The sequence below is a fragment of the Myripristis murdjan genome, chromosome 13, assembly GCF_902150065.1.
Source record: "Myripristis murdjan chromosome 13, fMyrMur1.1, whole genome shotgun sequence".
Classification (NCBI taxonomy): Eukaryota; Metazoa; Chordata; class Actinopteri; order Holocentriformes; family Holocentridae; genus Myripristis; species Myripristis murdjan.
The window spans coordinates 2662501-2675605 of record NC_043992.1 but is presented as its reverse complement, the minus strand read 5'-3'; the positions used below and the strand labels follow the sequence as shown (position 1 = coordinate 2675605).

The window sequence follows — 13105 nt, the reverse complement described above, 5'->3', positions numbered from 1 at the left end:
AAAATGCCAATCAAGAGATTTTATTCATTTTTAAATTATACAGTGTCAGACCAGTTATTTCACCAACCATAGGCACCAACTGTGATTAGGAACCAAAAAAAAAAAAAACAGTCAAATAACTTAACATCTACAAAAACTGAATACTCATTCATTCCAAAATCCAACTCTCAGCTTTTTGAGTTAAGAAAACCAGTGGCCTGGGGTGTAAATATGTGGCTCATCCTGTTGGGTTGCACCACTGGGACTCTGAATCTCAGGGCTGGAACCTCACACACAGTTTTGCCAGATGGCGACAAGTTCCTGGTTATATATCAGTGTCAATGAGCAAAAAGAAATTTATAGTTCACTCTGTGTCTATCCTTCTTTTGAGTTGAGTTATTATCAGCAGTGGAAGCCAGATGAGGCGTTAAATCCAGCACACACACACAGACAGACAGACACACACACACACACACACACACACACACACTGCAAATCAATGCCGAATACAATCTTACTCTCTCCACAGCATGTCTTGACCTAATCCTGATACTAATTTAATCAATAAAGGTTAAAAATACTACGTAGTCTTTGACCAGTGGTGGTGCTATAGTGCACTGGCACCTGATGGATCCTGAATTTAGAAATTATATCCAGGATTTGGTCGGGTTCGGTCACATCGGTGTTATTTTAGTGGAACTCTAGTGTGAAAGAAAAAAAAAAACAACAACAACCTACTTTCTGTTCAGGGCAACTTCCTGTGCAGTGCTGGAGTTTACGTGACGACAGTGAAGGCAACATGGTAGTCATTTCAGGTGGTAAATGTAACCTAGCGACAGGGGACAAGCACAATCTGGGGCTTGGGTCAGGTTCAGACAAAAATATGTGGCCTGATCAGCACTCTAAAGCACAAGGAGGTGACATATTACACATGCAAAACAAACAATAACAATTATTGTAAACAATAACACAGTGTTGGGTGCAAGTTATTTGTATGGATTATGTTCAAAGCTAAATAAACAATACCTCAAATAATACCTCATTTTATTTGTATAATGCTTTTCTTGGTACTCCAAGATATTTTACAGTAAGAGGAGATAAAATGACATGAAATAAACAATATTACAAAAAAAATAAAGCAGATAAATTAAAACATATGGAGAAGTAACAACACTGATACAATTAAAAAGTGGAGGCAGTTAGAAGTGTGGGGGGAGAGAGTCCGATGTTGGAAGCTCTTTTGAAAATAATGATGAATCGCAATGAAATAATTATGATGAGATAATGTTGTAGCTGTGGAAAGTGGAAAAGTTAACCTTACAGCAACTCTGAAGTGGTCTTATTTACCCAGTGGATCAATATACGCCTTGGAATCTTTTATTCCAATCTAAATAAGGCTTCTTTGGAGTTGCTGTAAGGTTTATTTTTCCTCTTTTGATTGATCTAAGCTAATGACAAGCTAATGATCATAGATTTCAAGTCTTTGTGCTGAGCTAACTGGAATTGCTATTCATAGGAACTGAACCACTGGACGTACAGAGGTGAAAATGGTATCCAACATCTTGTCTCAGTCTGCGTAAAATGGAATTAGGTTTTTTTTCCCTCCCAAAACATTGGAATATTCCTTTAAAAGACACCTTTAAAGCTTATTCTGGAATATGATGCACTGGAAGAAGGAGGTATGCAAACAATATGGGGACCTGAGGTACTAAAAATGCCACTAGCGGTCACAAACTACATAGTGTAACATTAATTCTAAACCAATGTTCTCATATTTCTATCCCTGTGAGGATATTCGACCCTGTGTAGAATAGAAATACAACCACACACACACACACACCAGTAAGCATGATGCATCCCATGAATAATGCCGTCACCACAGAACTTGAATGGAGTGGACATGGCACAGTTTGGTGTGGTCATTTGGTTAGTCCAGAATATAATGGCAATTATGGTTAGTTGCTACAGTGACAACGGACATTTAGGGCGGTAAAGTGTGGCACATTGGCTTGAGAAGGTATATTGTGCTGCAGTGAATAAACGTTAATTGTTAATGTGTATTCCACCAAGTGAAATATGGAGGTGTGCCCTGTGCAACGGTGGCAATGGCAACAATTCACATAAAAATGGCCGCCACGCTTTGTTGCACTGAACAGCAAAGTCCGTTCTTCTCCAGTTCAAGTTCTGTGGCCGCCACCTGTCAGAAGTGAAAGATACCAGTGTGGACAAATCCTGTTTTAGGGGCATTTGCATTGTTTGATTGTCTTTTTCTTTGGTATTGGTGGTGTCCCATGCAGTGACAGACACATGTGCATTTTTTGTCCATTTTCTCTGGTGTCCATTTTTGGAGGTAGGCGTGGCACACACTCACACACACTCACACACACACACACACACACACACACACACACACACACACACACACTCACTCCCAGTTATTGTGTGCTTTCCTCCTGAATGAGTCCAGCCTTTTGGAGCACAGCATTGACAGCGAGAATGAGGCGAGCGCTGTAGCCGAGCAGTCGGTCGTCATAAACCAGCTGGTCTGCTGTCAAATCTCTCAGCGCTGGAGGCCTGGAGAGGAAGCAAACAGTTCAAATATAGGATAAGCGTGCAACCATGGTGGGCAGTTTTAGATTTTACTCAGAGCACCATATATTCTTTTTCTGGGTTCGGGTATGGTGGTTGGTTGAGGGGGGACTTACAACATTTTGGGCAAAATCCCCTTTTTCTGACTTCCCAAGACTGTTACAAGATGTTCAATACCATTTAATACCATTTTCACCTGTGAACGTCCGGTGGTTTGGTTCGTACATGTAGCGTTTTGTGTTAGCTTAGCATAAAAACTTGAAGTCTATGGGAGGTGTTAGCCTGGCTCTGTCAAAGTGAAAAAATAAACCTTACAGCAGCTCTGAAGCTGTCTTATTTGCACAGTGTTATCTTGTGAATCTGAAATACACATCTTGGAATATTTCTTTAAAAAATCAGAGTGGTTTCAGGAGAAGTTAGATGGTGAAACTACAGTCACATTTATCCTTCCGTCTGTTGCAGTGATCCCCACACTCCTAAAATACCTTTTTTCTTTAAAAATTCCAAGATGCTGATATCAAATACACAAGATGCACTGTGTAAATAAAATAACTTCAGAGTTGCTGTAAGGTTTATTTTTCCACTTTGATTGAGCCAGGCTCTTTATGCTAAGCTAACAGGAAATGCTACCTATAGGAACAGAACCACTGGATGTACAGAGGTGAAAATGGTACTGATCATCTTGTCTCAGTCTGGAGAAGTCAGAAAAAGGGGATTTCGCCCAAAATGTTGTGGAGTATACCTTTAAGAGATCTATACCCTGTCATCAACAGAGCTGCGTCCCCCTACATGCAAGTCTTTGAAAGGAAATCAGATGAAGACAATTTCCTTTGCTGGCTAGGCAGCAAAGGAAGCGTGGTTTGCAGAGGAACATGCACGATATAGTCACAATAAAACAAGCAAACAAAACACATTATTAAATATAGGGGAGAGTGGGGTAATTTGTGCCAAGGGGCAAGTAGTGACACCCCTGTTATCTAGAAAACCATAGAAGAAGTCGGTCATGTGACCACATATTTTTGAAGAGGCATCCACTTTACTCATCCTGCAAAGAAGGGAGACACATGGCTTGAGAGGAAAGCACATTTCAGTTCAAAAAACATTTTTTTGCCCTCCAAAGTAAAATTTCCATTATCAAGGTTTTTTGATTGCTGTGTTTGAACAATTATAGAAAACTTTGAAAACAGTTCACACAGGTTTTAGTACTTTAGTAAGCTACACCATGAGTCTATACAGTTAGCATGATGTTAGCTCAAAACAGCTGGGGGATGCATTTTTTTCAAAATGGTGGGCTTGGGGTAATTTGTGCCAAAGGGCCTGGGGTAAGTTGTGCCAGTGGAACAACTTGTGATTATATACTATATATTACTTTATTGTATTTGATTGTTATTGTACATTGTCTTCTTACCTTTGATCACTAAAACTATTCAGATTCAGATGAAGATGATTTGCAGGTGCTTATTTTGGAATTTTTATTTTGTTCTGGGTATGTGTTCATGTGGCGCTAGGCCTTGTTATAGAAAAGTGGCCTGTGATCTTGTTAAAATAATAAATAAATGTTAAATAAATAATTTTGTGTTGAATTTGTTTTGCTTTTATATAGCATTATCATTTGTGAGATTAAAATGATCTGTTTTACTTCAATTATCAATGGCACAATTTACCCCAGTGTATTCTCTCTAATGGCACAATTTACCCCGCACCGGGGGCAAGTTGTGCCACAAAACCACTTTTTTTTTTCGAAAGCTATATTTCTCAAACAGTTTATATAAGATCCAAAGTGATTGTTCCCAGGGATGCACAACATCCTAAACTATATGTGCATATTTTAGTTGGAGGCATTACTGTAATCCCCTCGCTTTAAAGGCACTTTAAGTAAAAATTGGCACTATTTACCCCACTCTCCCCTACACATAAAGATGAGCACCAGAAAGGGCGATAGCTTGAGTAACCAGGGCACTGCAGACATGTAGTGGTGAGTTTGATTTACCTCAACCTGAAAATAAATGGTTCAAATTCTCCCCACAGTCACATACTCAAAAAGTAGTGGGCCTAGTTTTAAACCTCATATGATTTAGTGGGAACACAGTTTGTATACACAACACACAACCTACCTTGTGTGGTACATCCGTGCGAAGCTTTTGTGAACCCACGTACAGCCCTTCTCTGATTTCAGCACACCGTGGACGGTGGGGGCGAACACCACTCTGGGGTTGACAATGATCTTGTGGTTGCTGTACCTCATGAAGTTGTCAGGTTCATGGTACAGGTGCTCCAGGATGTTAACCCCAGATACACTTTGCCAGCTGGGGCAACATTTTTCTGGCAGGTGATGACGAGGTTGCGGGGTTGGAGGAGGCAACTTGAACGTGTTGGGAAACACGTAGTTCTCAAATTTGTAGCAGAAGTCAACGCCGTAATTCAGCTCCAACAGAGGCAGCAGCTCCCTCCAGCTAGAAACAGAATCATTATTCTTAATTAAATCAGCACAATTTCTCTCTTCAAGCCTTAAGTCAATATTAACCCTACACACACACACGCACGCACACACACACACACACATATGCACACTACTAATAACCCACACTCATCAGAAAATGTTAAACAGACAACACAGTTACTGTTAGATTTCCCTCAGAAAGGTAGTTGGGTGAAGTAAAGAAGTGCTTCAGAGGCAGCAGGTGCATGAGTGAAATGTGGTGAAGTGGCATGCTGGGTAATATTGCCTTAAGCTTATGTGGTGATGTGAAAGACAAACTACATGATGGCAATTTGTTAAGAACAAATATGTGCTAAACATTGTAAAGACTGCAGTGTGCAATGATACTCCTGCATAGTAAAACAGCACTGTAAACAACACACTGCCATGAATGAATATGAGCTTTCCTTTTTCTCTCATATCAATTTCTTCTGTCAGCAAGTGTGACGGAATCTGTTTTTGGCCAAAACATTTTAGCCACTATTTTTAACCAGACAGCAAAGTTCCTTGGTAGTTATCTTTATCTTTCCTTGTAAAATAATAAACAAACCAACTTTTCTATGCAGGAACCAATCTTTTTTTTTTTTTTTGGTGGAAATGCAAAGAATGGTTCAAAATTTGGTGTGTGATCCAGAATGGAGCTGGGTCTTTGTTTGTGGGAAAGGGGTATTAGCAGAAATCGTCAAGTTGTAAAATATGGAAGCAATACAAATTGGTCTTTAATATTTCAGATAAACAATATTCAACAGTGGATTTTCTTTTCCATTGTTATCCAAAATCAAAAGGCAGAATTTTTAAATGCTGAATTTTAACCAAAGTCTTCATGTTTGCCAGCTCACATAAAAGAGAACAGTACCTGTCCACTGTTTGAGGCAGAATGAGTTCATCCATATCGTGCAGGGCCACATATTTGCTGCGATACATGTATCTGTAGACACAGTCGTTGAGAGCGGGGATCTGGCCATAGTAGTGAAGGTCACCAGGGTCACGCTGAGGCTCAAAACCTCGAGACACATTCAGATAATCGGCCATCGACCAGGGAATCACCTCAATAAAACCTGTGAGAGACACAGCAGAGATTTTAGAGTGGATGGACAAATATACTGAATATTTAATCTACTGTGGAACTGAACTGCAGGTGAGGTGAATGCATAAACATTACCACTCATTAGTACTGATTTCACCTGAGGATCTACCTCAGTCACAAAAGAAGGGTGAGATCAACAGTAGAAACTTAAAATATTCCAAAGTCGGTCTTTGTAAATGTCTTGAGAGTTGTTTACAGCAGAGTGTGTAATATGTCATCCCTTGAAGAAAATGGTAACTCACGTTTCCTAATGTGCACTATTGCACCACAAGCTACACTGGGTTGCTTTAAGGTTTGAACATTTGCCATAGTGCTTCCTGATGTAATTTTGGTGAAAATGAAAATTTTATTTTGTTGTACTGCTCACCGAGGACTCTGTACTGATGAAATTTCATATTGACGCATGCTTTTAAATGTGTTCTAATCACTGCCACCATGTCAGTGGTGTCAAACTCGTGCCATGGAGGGCCAAGAGGCTGCAGGTTTTCATTCCAACCAACAACTCCACCAGGTGATTTCACTGATCACCCTACCTTGAAACAGAGAGGCGGGACTAATCAGTGAAATCACCTGGTGGAGTTGTTGGTTGGAATGAAAACCTGCAGCCTCTTGGCCCTCCATGGCACGAGTTTGACACCCCTGCACCATGTGGTTTGCAGTTTGGACCCTACATTTACTGAGCATTCAGCAGCAGTTTGCAACGTTTCATGCCAAACGTTTGCAATGTTTAACGTTAACATCTATTTTCTGCTCATGGACAGTTGCCACCAAATTTTGCCCTAGGCCTCAGTGAGACAGTCAAGCATATTTCGGTTATTCATAACTTCTTCAATGTTGGAAATTCTACAGAAGGTTCTTTTGAAGCATTTTTTAAATGTGAAATTGCAGTAAAAATAATGTGATGAACATGAGCACTTTTTAGGAAAGTTGCATGAGCTTCCACATCAGCTGACACCAGCCCAGAGTCTCTTGGTCAGTCAGGGGCAAAGTTAAAAGCTGTTGAAACTCATTGACTAGATGGTGGTATTGGACTATCGGCATCTAGTCCATGCCTATAACACCCATCGATGCAAAATTAGCTGTGTCTGTGTTTGGAGTCGAGCTCTGTCAGCCTGCAAAGGAAGTGTGTGACTGCGAAAAAGGGGCAGCAGCAGCTGCAGAAGGAGAAACAGAATACAACAACAGGGTTCCATGGCTCGAACCCTCACAAGCTCAGATCTGGAATATAAAATCAGTAAAAATCAAAGAAGGATATGGTTCATTTAAGCACACTTTGATGCAGTAAAACTAGAGAAAATAGTGTAAAAATGTGTTGCAGCTGCAGCAGCTGCTGTTACAATGATAGGGAAGTGCTTGAAGGCAGTTTTGTCTGTTGCTGTGTGTAGTTGTGTGGCGTGTTCATGGGGTAACATGGTCCTCCCAGAAATGATTTTAACATTCAACTGATCCACTCATACACATAGACGCAAAAATTAATTTCTGACAACCATTTGCAGCTGATAAGATTGCTGTCACACACACACACACACACACACACACACACACACACACACACACACACACACACACACACACACACACACACAGAGCCTACTCCACCTTTGTGTACGTAGTAGTCCAGCAGCTGCTGTGTGCCTGGGCTGTAGTTGGTCTTGTAGATGACCACTCTGCTCACCCCCAGCAGCTGCAGCATCTCCATACTCTGGGCCAGCTGAAAGGGTCACAGTTCACAGTTAATGCTTCTCACATTTCTATGTTACATTACAGGCACTGAGCTGCCTCACCTAGCCACAGGTGTTTTATAGATGCTCTCATGCACAAACTGTTCAAGCCCATCACTTGGTCCAGCAATTTGCTGCAAGTTGGTTGATACAGATGTTAAGCCTTTAAAATGGCCGCATGTAATAAAAACACACAAAAAAATGGCCGCTGCTCCGACCTCTCTGCTATGTTACAGGATATGTAAAACAGCAGATGTATAGAGGAATATTCTATACACTGTAAATGCAAATAGTATACCTTACTAGAAATAACATTGTAAGTTTACTAGATTTTAACCAAAATATTTAGTTTACCATCTGTGGTTAACTGCTGTGAAAAAAAGATACCACTAGTTCACAGAAATACTCTTACTACTAGTTATTGATCTATGCTTTGAACCAAGTTGTTTGGAGGCACCACTATTTGTATTTGTATTTGCTTTGGGGCAAAATTACTTGGATTTGGGAAAAAGTGGATGTGGCTCAAATCAGAGGTGATTTTTTTTGTAATCGTAAGATTTTTAACCACAAAGAAATATTACGTATATGAAATTCCTGCTTATTAAAACTACACAGGTTCAAGAAATCCACTCTAAGGACTCTGGATTCTGCAAATCAAAAGAAATCTAGCTGTGAAAAAATGTGGTGGAAATGACTTCTGTGTCCAGTCAGTGGAGTTTCCCAGCATGCTTTTGGCCAGCAGACATTTACTGAGCCTAGTTAACTGTTTGGCTCATGTTCCTTGTTTGGTTGTTTAGTTTGTCTGTGTGTTGTTCATCATGTGGTCTGTGTGTGGTGTTATTAAGTTTAATGGCGGTTTGACATTATTTGCGCACCGTGACGGTTATTCTTTCGGTCTAGCTCCATCCACTAGACTTAATGTTACTTGAAATTGGTATGAATGTTGTTAAAAAAAAAATCTGTTCACTGACCTTTTAGTTGTTCATTAATTTAACTTTAATTTGGCTTGAAAGTTTGCTTGGTAAAAATGGGAAGATAGACAGCAGGCAAATCATGAGCTCACTGATTTCAAAACAGGTGGGAAAAAAGACGAAAGATGGAATACATGAATTTATGGTGTATGAAATACTGAAGTACATTTTTGATCAATGACAGTGATTAGTCTGTCATTTTGTTTATTTGTCTGTTTTCTGCTGAAAATAGCCATCAGGCGCAAAAAAATTACTGCAGAGGAACTTGCACTTTTTGAACTTTTAATTAAAGGGGTTGAAATTTTGCTTTAAAGCTTCTAATACTGCAACTTTATGGATAGTGTGCACCTTTCCTCCCACGTAACAAAACACAAAATGAGCTGTTACACAAAATGAAAGACAATATACAAAAAAAACAACAACAACAACAAAAAAAAAAAAAAAAAAAAAAAAAACAAAACAGAACAGAAGAACAGAACAGAGAGAAGAGTAAACCTGGAGTTATGATGTTACCTGCATCACATTGGTGAAGTCAAACATAGCAGAAATGCACACAGTGAAGTTGTGAGGGAACGAATCATTCTTGGCCTTCTGGTTCATCACCTCCAAAAACACCGGCGGACCCTCACCTGCATCAGATTCAGAGGTGAAGAGCAATCTCAATTAATTAGCAAGTTTGTTATTCAGACAAAAACAGAATTTTCCCAAGAGCTTTAGATGCTTTTTATTATGTTGATTTCCGTGAACTCTCCTCAGAACCTTAAAGCAGGTTGTGTAATTAAATTATTTCCAACAGGATTCCACGTGGAATAGTGAACACTATTTCAAATTCTGAGACAATTTTTTAATTTGATTTAGCTGCAAACAACATGCTAGGTTTACACAACAGCTGCAGCAACTCACACCAACTTCCAACATGACCACCACTGAGTTCAGACACAGACAAATCCTAAGCATCTGGAAATATTATTTGATGCTGGTCTGTGTCCACGGGAGGAAGCAACTAATTACATTTACTCATGTTACTGTAACTGAGTTGTTTTTGCGTACTTTGAGTATTTTTTTTAAAGTCACTATTATTACATTTATTCAAGTACATTTTTGCTTGAGTTTTGTACTTCACTACATTTTAAATCATGTTTATCACAGGGAACAAATGATCAATGAACCTTGTGGAACCTTTCACAATAAAAGCTCAGCCAGCAAAAATGAGATGAGGAACCTGCTTCTACTTTGTTGGTTGTTTTTATTACTTCCAAATTTTCACAATAAAAGCTGCACAGTGAAATACTGCAGCAAGGACCATTTAGACCCAACTGGAAAAAAATGTGGAATAAGAGTGAAGAAAAGGTGAAAAATACCAATGAGTTGGCCTGGCGATGAGAACCATGTAGACTCAACTGCAATGTATGAGTGTGGTTATGTGAGTCTACAGAGTCCTCACTTCAGTTGAGTGTTATGCCCCTTTAAAAGCATGCAGTTTGCATCACGGTTACTGTTTGGAAAAAGGAGCTCAGTCACTTTTACTGCCAGGACACTCAGTACTCAGTACCTTGAGAGTCGGCTTCAGCAGCTGACGTCACGGCGATGTAAGAGGGGGTATGACAGTCTGAGGGGAGAGGACACATGATGTCTGCTGTCCCATATGCAAAATCAAAGTGGTTCCAGTGGAAGCTGGCTTGAGCCTCAGAGAGGTAGAGTTGTGTGGAGATGTCTTGACCCTGGCAACAGAGGAAACAGCGATAAACTATCTCCTCGCTCCTCATCGCCACAGCGAGAACACGGACCTGGAGGACAGACAAAGACAAAAATAAGGACAGTTAGAGACATTTGTTTTACAAGCTATTGAAACTTCCTTACGTTTTCAGTTATTCCAATGTAAATAATTTGGCAGCACCTAGTGGTTGTTTTGCTGCTAAACTGAGTGCACGGCGTCACCTAACCTCACATCTGAGGGAGCACAAAAACTGAATTCAGTTTCCACATCAGAACCTCTTAATGAAGGCAGGTGTGCTCACATTAGGGGATTTAGTCTTCAACCGCTGTGTTTTTTTTTTTTTTTTTTGGTTTGGTTTGTGTAGTGAATTTGCTCATCCCTACTCATTAGATTTGACTGATGGGGTTTGATTGACCTTGGGTCATCAAACCCATTGAGAGGAGCAGGTGGGGCAAGATAAGTGACTAAGGTAAGTGACAACAGATTAATTGATGACTTCTATAGAAAAACACAACTGATTTTAAAAGGAAATCTATCTGATTTAAAAGGCCCTCTATAGGTCTTCATCTTCAGCAAAAAAAAAAGTTTTTTTTACAATAGAGTTTTTTTGTGTTTGTCTTGAAAATAACATATTTTCATCTGTGAAACACATTTCACAACTGTGGATGTTTTATGTCCACTGCAACTCACATGAGTGCAAACAAACTGAGTTTAAGTGGCCCCTAGTGGGTACTGAACCTCTAACTCGGTTGTAGTGGTGCCTTGCTCCAGCCATTGAGGGAACAGAACAGCTCACTCTGACCTCTCGTTTGTCTGTGCGGTGCTCCTGGTAAGCTGACAACAGCAGCGTGTGCGTCCCATTGACTGGCACCACAGAGGCCTTCTCTCCACCTGGAGCTGAGGAGCATTGTGCAAAAAGAGAAGAGAGCAAAGATGAAGAGACAAGAGGAGATGAGAAGAGAGGCGAAAGCAAGTGACCATACAGTAATTGGAAAAATGAGTCTGCTATGCACAGGGAGGGGAAAAAGAAAACCTTAACTCAATTTACTTACCAATTTTATTTGCAGGATAGTGTTTACCCAGCTTTTTATACTGACATGACCTTCTATGACTTGGATTCATATGGTCTGGTTGAATACTGTTTTCTGATTGGCTGGCAGGTGTGTGTTAAAACCATGTATTGCACACAGAGTTTGGCTCAAGTTTAATCACCGTTTTACATCCATCCGCTACCCATGATGTATTGTGTAGCCATAGCAACATCTGTGAAAGCTGACTTGTTACCAACTGCAGCAGCCCAGCTGAGTTATCGACTGGATGAACTAACTACCGGGAAGGAAAACTCACCAGTGGAATTTTTTGTACTGTTTCCTCCTCTTTCCTTTTATGTAGGTACTAAATCATGGAATAAGTGGGATTATCCACTTGTTTCAGTGGATTATTCCACAGTTTAAAGGCACTTCGTGGTTGCCTCCATGTCGTGTTTTAAAACCACACACCTACTGATTCCTTACTTTTCATAATACCTTTATATCGATGCTCGCATTGGTCCTTTTAAGTACTTGTTTCAATGAGGATAATTAGATTAAAAAATTTCCAACTGTTCAATATTCAACATGAACATGTCATGTTGTGCTGAAAATGTTATCATGAGGATGGTACCTTGTCGCACGGGGCCACAGGCTGTTATTTTGGGTTGGACTCGGACAGGAGGCGGGTTGCTGGGGGTCACGCCCGAGATCTTGACCGTAGTGCCAGACCTGCAGATCCACAAGATAGAGACTGGACTGAATTCATACAGCGACCGGAGTGTGACCACATATATGACATTTGAATGAATTAATGAATGAATATCTTATTTTCCTGTCTGGTCATTTATTTGAGCCATACCACATGGAATAATAAAACATTGTGGTGTGTTAACCCACTGTCAGTTCACAGTACATGAACATCATCCAGGCGTGACCATGAAGTTAAACCTCCTACAGACAGTATTCTAGGAGATATCCCATAATGCAACAACAACGAATTGTTGTCGAAAGATCTGCATCTGCATGCATAAACCAATACAAGGAGAAATTCATCTGTCATATGTTCCTTTTCTCCTCCGATCCCACACTTTAAAAAGATATTCAGTAAATGCAAAAATGATATCAAAATGGTATTCGTCAAAGCTCCATTCTCAGTAGCTATCAAATCTAAATCTGGGACATGGACTTTATTCAGACTATTTGTCATATTTCATGATATAAAGGACAATATAGGATGAATTTAATTAATTTAATGGTATCTTTATGAAGAGTCCAAATTGTACCATTGTAGCTGAGGGCAGCATTCATTATGCACAAATGCTATCAGTATGTGAATGTGTGTGTGAATGGGTGAATGTGAGGCAGACATTGTAAAGCACTTTGAGTAGTCAGTAGACTAGAAAAGTGCTATAGAAATGCAGTCCATTTACCATCATGCTCAAGTTTGAGTCACCATTGTCAATACTGCAGTGAAGACCTATAGCCAGTGTCTCAGTCCACATCCAAGTGGGTTTTGACACTGGGCTCCAGT

General features: G+C 40.0%; 1 protein-coding gene and 1 long non-coding RNA gene across 2 annotated transcripts in view; one reads left to right on the top strand and one right to left on the bottom strand.

The window, feature by feature from the left end:
* Positions 1-1582: 1582 nt before the first annotated feature.
* Positions 1583-6593, bottom strand: LOC115370702 (uncharacterized). The gene is made up of 4 exons (XM_030067841.1): positions 6502-6593; positions 5904-6105; positions 4683-5021; positions 1583-2553 (listed from the first exon to the last, which is right to left on the bottom strand). Exons 1-4 carry the CDS (start codon positions 6569-6571, stop codon positions 2415-2417), a joined length of 750 nt encoding a protein of 249 aa, XP_029923701.1. The 5' UTR covers positions 6572-6593; the 3' UTR covers positions 1583-2414.
* Positions 6094-13105, top strand: part of LOC115370710 (uncharacterized) — a 7778-nt gene continuing 766 nt past the window's right edge. Inside the window, exon 1 of the long non-coding RNA XR_003929275.1 lies at positions 6094-6185. This is a non-coding gene — a long non-coding RNA (uncharacterized LOC115370710). The remainder of the gene's footprint in view (positions 6186-13105) is intronic.